The sequence below is a fragment of the Myotis davidii genome, unplaced genomic scaffold (assembly GCF_000327345.1).
Source record: "Myotis davidii unplaced genomic scaffold, ASM32734v1 scaffold201, whole genome shotgun sequence".
Classification (NCBI taxonomy): Eukaryota; Metazoa; Chordata; class Mammalia; order Chiroptera; family Vespertilionidae; genus Myotis; species Myotis davidii.
In genome coordinates, this window is record NW_006297819.1 from 161123 (window position 1) to 168827 (window position 7705).

The 7705-nt window shown below is 37.6% G+C and overlaps 1 protein-coding gene across 1 annotated transcript in view; it reads left to right on the forward strand.

Moving 5' to 3' along the window:
- The window catches only part of IGSF11 (immunoglobulin superfamily member 11), a 38093-nt gene that overhangs the window by 17343 nt on the left and 13045 nt on the right, over positions 1-7705 (forward strand). The window contains exons 3-4 of the mRNA XM_015570385.1: positions 3046-3209; positions 4660-4867. Of these exons, the coding sequence (XP_015425871.1) occupies positions 3046-3209; positions 4660-4867 (372 nt within the window). The remainder of the gene's footprint in view (positions 1-3045; positions 3210-4659; positions 4868-7705) is intronic.

Here is a 7705-nt window from a genome sequence, read left to right on the forward strand (position 1 = left end):
GAGGGCTGCCGGGCTGCCAGAGGGATGTCTGACTGCCAGCTTGGGCCTGATCCCCCGGGGAGCAGGCCTAAGCCAGCAGGTGGACATCCTCTGAGGCGTCCCAGACTGCAAGAGGGCATAGGCCGGGCTGAGGGACCCCCCTGCGTGCACAAATTTTTGTGCACCGGGCCTCTAGTTTATAATCATCATTCTAACACATACTCCCTTAACCCACTTCTCCCTGATGATGCACTTGTTCCTCTGGTCAGCTGGTTCTATGATCAAATTACCTCCCCGTTCTGCCTCTTAACACCCAAGGTTCTTCCAACTTTCCTTTTTAAAACTTAGAGACTTTCCCTAATGCTATTTAACCTAGAGACTTTCCCTAATGTTATAAAGTGCTTTGTATTCCACCTCAGATGGGGCTTGTTTTATGAAACATTTTATCCTGCAAATTTAACTCCTGAGAACACCATCAGACTGTATGTGAAGAACATGAAGTTCTATAGAAGGAAGGTGTTATGTACATTTATTTTTGTAAACTCAATGTCATCATAACAGTATTCTACCGTGTTACTTCTTTTTGGGAGAATTGAGATTATACCACTCCAAAATAAAACAGTTTGAGATACTGCCATGGACCTAATGTATTTTTCGTGATTAGAATAGCTTCTTTGTTGGTTCTCCCTGACAGATTTTAATCTCCTGTTAGTCCCATATTGTTCTGTAGTCCCAGGGCGCAGGCATTCTTTTCAGAAGAGATGAGTTGATTTTGGCTTCCCAGGAGTTGGCTCTGGTAAACCACTGCTTTCTTTCTCTTAAATTTTAATAGAAATATTGAAGTATAATTTATATTTCACAAAATTTACCCATTTAAAGTATAAAATTCAGCAGTGCAGTTTTAAAAGTTTTCCATAACCCTAAAAAGTCCTTGAACCTATTTGCATCAGTCCCTCCTCCCTCCTCTCCAACCAATGTAACCACTGATTTGCTTGCTGTCTATAGATTTGTGTTTGCTGGGCATTTCATATAAATGAAATAATAAAGGATGCTGCTGTCCTTTGCATCTGATTTCTTTCAGCAAAATACTTTTGAAAGACTCATCATCCATGCTGTAACATGTATCAGTAGCTTGTTGCTTTTTATTTCTTGTGATTAATTGTATGGATATTCCACATTTTGTTTATCCATTCACCAGTTGGTGAATGTTTTTCCATTTTGGGGTATGATATGAATAATGCTTTTATGAACATTCACAGACAAGTCTTTGTGTACACATATATTTTCGTTTTTTTTAGGTAGATTCCTAGGGATGGAATTGCCATGTTATATAGTAAGTTTATGTTAAACTACTTAAGAAACGGAAACTATTTTACTTTCCCAGCAGCAGTGAGAGAGGCTTTCAGATTCTCTACATCCTTGTCAGGACTTGGTTTTGTCTTGGTTATAGCCACTGCAGTGGGTGTGTAATGGTATCTTATTGTGGTTTTAATATGCAGTGTCCTAATGAGTGAATGTTGAGCATATTTTATCCATTTTAATAGGTTGTTTGTCTTTTTTTATGGAGTTGTAATAGTTCTTTATATATTCTTTAAACAAGTCCTTTATTAGATATATGATTTACAAATATTTTTTTTCTAAGTCTGTATCTTGGTGTTTTATTTTTGAAAATTAAATATTTTGAATTATACAAGCTTTCCAAATTTTAATGAAGTCCAGTTATTGTTTTCTTTTATGATTTATGGTTTTTGTGCTATGTTAAGACCTATTTAACTAATCCAAGGTCACAAAGTTTATTTATAGAAGATTTATAGTATTAGCTTACATTTAGGTTTGTGTCACATTTTTTATTTTTAATACTGACCTGAAGATATGTTTATTGATTTTAGAGAGGAAAGAAGGGACGGAGGGGAGGGAGGGAGGGAGAAAGGGAGGAGGGAGAGAAGAGAGAGATAGAGAGAGAGGGAGGGAGGGAGGGAGAGAGAGAGAGAGAGAGATATGAGAGAGAAATATCCATTGGTTGCCTCCGGCACATGCCCTGACCGAGTTATGTGCCCTGACTGGGAATCAGACCTGTAATCTTTCGGAATATGGGATGATACTCCAACCAACTGAGCCACCCGGCTAGGCCTAGGTCTGTGGTACATTTTGAGTTGAATTTTGTGTGTGCTATAAGACAAGGTTCTGAGTTACTTTTTTTGGCATATTAATATTCAATTGTTCCAACACCATTTATTGAAAAAAACCAATTCTTTCCCCCATTTAATTGTCTTGTACCATTGTTGAAAAGCATTTGACCATAAATATAAGGGCTTATTTAAAGTATAAAATTCAATTATCTGGTATCCTGTCCTTGTGCTAGTAGCACAGTCTTGATCATTATAGTGCTATAGTAAACTTCGTATGCACATAGTATGAATTCTCCAAATTATTTTTCAATATTCTTTTAGACTATTCTAGCACTTTCCATTTTCTTGTGTTTTAGTTTGTCAATATCAACAAAAAGCCTGCTGGGATATTGACCGGGATTGCTCTGAATCTATAGATCATTTTGGGGAAAATTTGCACTTCAACAATATTGAATCATCCAGTCCTCATGACCATTCCATAGCTGAACATTTATTTAGTCTTATTTGATTTATTTTATCAGCATTTTAGAGTTTTCAGGCTATAGTTCCTGCAAATATTTTGTTAGATTTTTGTACAAGCGTTTAATATTGCAGTTGTGCTAATATGATGCTTTTTTAAAAAATCAACCTTATTTTTCATCCCCATCACTGTGTCAAGTTTTGCTCAAATCCTGTTAGTTGAATTCTCCTGTGTTATATTTGGCTAAATACAAAATAATGTCTTACAAAATGGAATATGTAGCTTCTACTATTTTTCATTTGTAGTTACTAAGAGGTAAAGAAAGGGATGAACAGTTTCTATTACTTATTCTCAGTGACTGGTCAGTAGTTGTTTAGTAAGACTGTCATAGTCTGTATATACTATTAATCATGTGAAAACACAGCTCTTTCTGTCCAGAAAGGATGGACATGTAACCTCCTGTTGGTTATTCCGTAGGTGTCACGGTTTCCCTGGAGGTCTCAGAGAGCCCTGGGAGTGTCCAGGTGGCCCGGGGTCAGACAGCAGTCCTGCCCTGTACTTTCACTACCAGTGCTGCCCTCATCAACCTCAATGTCATTTGGATGGTCATTCCTCTCGCCAATGCCAACCAACCTGAGCAGGTAGGTACTTCTGTTCCATCTTGTGCTGCCTCTAGGATATTAATCTTTCCCGAGGAGGCGGGTAGGAAAGCATCCTGAGTACATGTTTGATTTCTAGAGAAAGGTGGCACGTTCAGTGTGCGCCGCCTGTGCTGCTTTAAGTCCTACTGCTGCCTTAAGTCAACTATCAGAAGAGACTTTTTAGAAAAATTAACAGATGTCACATAGGAGATCTTTCTGAGAATTTTAGGTAGGAACCTGGAATTTCATTAAAAAAAAATCACTGACAGGGAGTGCCAAGGCTGATTATATACCAAAGCAAAATACATTTTGAAAGGCAAGGACGGAAACTAGTTGGATGAGAAAGTACTTTTTAAAGATTGTGATAATATTAAGAAAGTAGTACTTGAATTATTTGGCTAATTTTACAAGTATTTTAAACAAAGCCAGCTGGCATACTAGAGTCTCAAACAAATTAGGGTACATGAAAATAGAAGTTATTTCCTAATAAGGTGTATCAATTATAGGCAAAAGACCCATAATATGTGATAGCCACTGTAGAAAAGAATGCTCAGAAGATTAATGCATTGTGATTATGACTATACCTTCATTCCCAGAGTTAATTATTTCTGTTATGAAGCTTTCCTGCTTCAATAAACTTATCACCACCTAAAAATATTTGATAAGCTGAATTTTCTGAAGGGATTTGGGCTGGCAGGAAAGGGTGAGGACATAACCTCCTTTTCATTCCTCTGTAGGGGAACAAATAGATTTAATTGGAACTTCTTGAATTTCTTTAAACTATGGAACTTGTGTAATTGGACTGAGCCTTTGAGATCATTTTGTTCAATTTCATCATTTTAGGAGTCAATGATTGAGTCCAACAGGCAAAGAAAGACTTGGCCATGGTTACGCAAACATTTATTGGTAGAGTTGAATAGAGCCAAGTCCCCCACTCTCAGACCTAAGGGCTTTTTGCAGCACTACTCCTCTGAGTCCCCTCCCATGAATAGTTAACTTTGATAATAGAAATTGATATAAGAACAGCAATCATGGGCTTATAACTCTCCTTCCCTTTTATGACATTCATGTATATTCAGTTATTACCTGTGATCTATTTTGCGACCTAGTAAGCATGAGAATAGCAGTACTCATTAAAATTTTTTTTTTAAATTTGGATCTAATTTTTTGAACTAGTAAAAATATTTATGGGCTGATAATAGCATAGCATAAAGATGTTTTCTTCATTCTGATAAGTTAGGTAAGGAAATAACGTTATTCTAATTTGGTATGTAAGAATTTAGAATCCCTAGATACTTACAGACAGGTGTTATAGTCAGAACTTGGCGGCAACTCTAAGTTAGAAATAAAGTTTTCTAAAGTTTAGTGCCGTCTAGTGTTTACTAGGTAGTTATAGTTATGTGTCCAGGAGATGCAGTGGCCAGTTCATTGACGTTGCTTTCTTTTACAGGTCATTCTGTATCAGGGTGGACAGATGTTTGATGGTGCTCCCCAGTTCCATGGCAGGGTAGGATTTGCAGGCACCATGCCAGCCACCAATGTCTCTATCTTCATTAACAACACTCAGCTATCAGACACTGGCACCTACCAGTGTTTGGTTAACAACCTTCCGGATAGAGGGGGCAGAAACATTGGGGTCACTGGTCTCACAGTCTTAGGTGAGTGATAGCAAATGTCCCAAGCACCTGGACTTTACTTATGAATCTCCTCTTAAGCGCGTTTACTTCTGCCTGTCCTACACTCACAGTCCGCTTGTGGCCTTCTCCTGTCAGCTGTCTGCTCAGCCCACGTACTCTCTGCTTCTCCCTGCTTCTTAGTCTCACCCCACTCCCGCCCCCCGCCACGCTCCACTTTAGTAGCTCTCTAAAGTTCACTTCCTGGATGAAGATGATATACAATACCATCACAAGTGGCCTCTCACTTTCCTTAGGATTCTGCAGGATAGGATGTATCGTTGAGAGCAAGTTAAATCAAGAATTATTTATGAGTATGAAGCGGAAGTTTCAGCCCATGTAAAAATAGTTAACTACTTCATCATGTCTATGTAACTCTGAGTAGGCTCACCAATTGTTGGTTTACACTTCTTATCCTGGCAAGATTTTAATAATACCGCCTCTTACTCTCAAAAATATCCTTATTTAAATAATAAGTTATATGATCAATTTGGTCTTAATACCAAGACCAAATAGCTTAGGGCCTTTTCCAAGGTTATATAGACACACAATAACAATAAAGTTTAGATTAAAATATAGGTCTCTTGTCTCAAATCAGTATTCTTTCCATTATACTGGCAAGTTAGACTATCTAATACTTAATTATATCCACTCTCAACCATGTTATATTTCTCAGTTCCACTGCCTCTGAGGTAAAACACTGCCTCTGAAATGGATGCTTATGGCAGAAGTGGCTAAGTGCAGTTCATTTGGGGAGACCGAGGAAGCACTTAGAAAAGGCTGATGCTTTTGATGGTCCTTCATCCTACTCGAGTCTCAGAACTTGCCCCCATACTCCTTGGCAAGCTCTCTCCCCATCCCCTCCATTACTGACTCACTTGAGGACACCAGTGCTGGGGGTTCTTGACCTTTTCCTTCCTTGGGTGAGGATACGCCAGTGATGGCGAACCTATAACACGCGTGTCAGAGGTGACACGCGAACTCATTTTTTTGGTTTTCTTTGTTAAATGGCATTTAAATATATAAAATAAATATCAAAAATAAAAGTCTTTGTTTTACTATGGTTGCAAAGATCAAAAAATTTCGATATGTGATACGGCACCAGAGTTAGGTTAGGGTTTTTCAAAATGCTGACACGCCAAGCTCAAAAGGTTCACCATCACTGGGATATGCTATAGCCTTGGTGCCTTGTCCTCCCAGATTAAGAAAACTAAGAGCCAGGTTGGAGAATTATATCCTAGAAGTATCATTCATTCTAATATTTTAAAATTGGAGACTTTTAGATACTCTTGAGTACTGAATACTTGGAATTTAATATTATTTTGATGCTTATGCCTGTAAGTTAGATAACTAGCTTCCCAAATTCTCCAAGTTTATATTTTTTCATTTTTTTAAAGGAAGGAACAAAGCCTTTAATTTATTTTATAGTTAATGCTTCCTTCAAAGAATTATATTGGTTTCCCCTAATAGCATCACAGTGGCAATGTTGAAGGCACTAAACTGGGGCGTTTGGTTTATCCTATCATAGCAGGTAGGGTACCCTGAGATTTTTTTACTCTTCCTACCTATAGGTTACTCTCATTGTTCTCTTTTCCTCCACCCACCTTCTTTCCTGTTTCTTCTGTGTACTGCATTTATTTTTCTTTCTTTCTTTCATTCATTCATTCATTCATTCATTCATTCATTCATTTTTGCAAGATAGAACGCATTTACTGAAAAGCATTACAAGTACATCATTACTTGGACTTAATCTCTACTGCCTCTATTTCCTAATAAGGAACTCCAAGCCATGGGCTTACTTTCTTTATATTTTTTTGCTTGCTTGTTTTTTTTTGTTTGTTTTTTGCTATGAATCACCACCTTCTTCCTTTAGTGTTTTTTACCCCAGTAATTTTTTATTTCATGATCTTTGTGTCCTCATCCGCCTTAATGATTAGAAAATGTGCACTGTATTACTGTCAAGCAGTAGGTAGACTTGAACCTTACCATAACTTCCCCTACCACAAAGCAGCTTAGGTATAAAGGAGGTCTGCCTGGTTTTTGTTTGTAAAGTGATAAAGGACCTTGTTGAGGTGATCTTAGCCAGAGTGGAGCTGGCAGGGTAAGTGGTCGCTCTCCCTTGAGATATCTTCTCTACAAGTGGCCTCTTTCAGTAGTGAAAAAAATTAACTGTGGTAAAATGCATGTAACATAACATTTACAGTGCAGTTCAGTAGTGTTAAGTACATTCCCATTATTGTGCAACCAATCTCCATAACTACTTTCACTTTGCAAAACTAAAACTCTGTACCCATTAAACAACATGCCACTCTACCCACAGCTGATGGAGACCACTGATCTACTTTCTGTTTCTATGAATTTGATTACTCTAGATTTCTCATATAAGTGGAATCATAATTTGTCTTTGTATGACTAGCTTATTTCACTCAGCATAATGTCTTTAAGGTTCATCAATGTTGTAAAGTGTCAGAATTTTCTTATTTTTCAGGTCTAAATAATATTTCATTGTATGTATAACTACATTTCACTTACCCATTCATCTATCTATAGACACTTGGGTTGTTCCCACCTTTTACTTGTAAATAATGCTGCTGTGAACATATGTATTCAGCAGTGTTTTTAAAGGCAATATGTTGAACAAAGGATCTCAAGAATTCTTTTTAGGAAGCAGGGTGAAAGCAAGTCCATAAGATACCTTGAAAATGTGGCCAGAGAGTATAGCCCCTTTTACATACTTGTTCCCTGCTAATTGAAGTTGTAGGCACCTATGCCCAAGCCCTGTGAATAGTACATGACTGTCACAGGCTTCACTCAGGTAGTCTC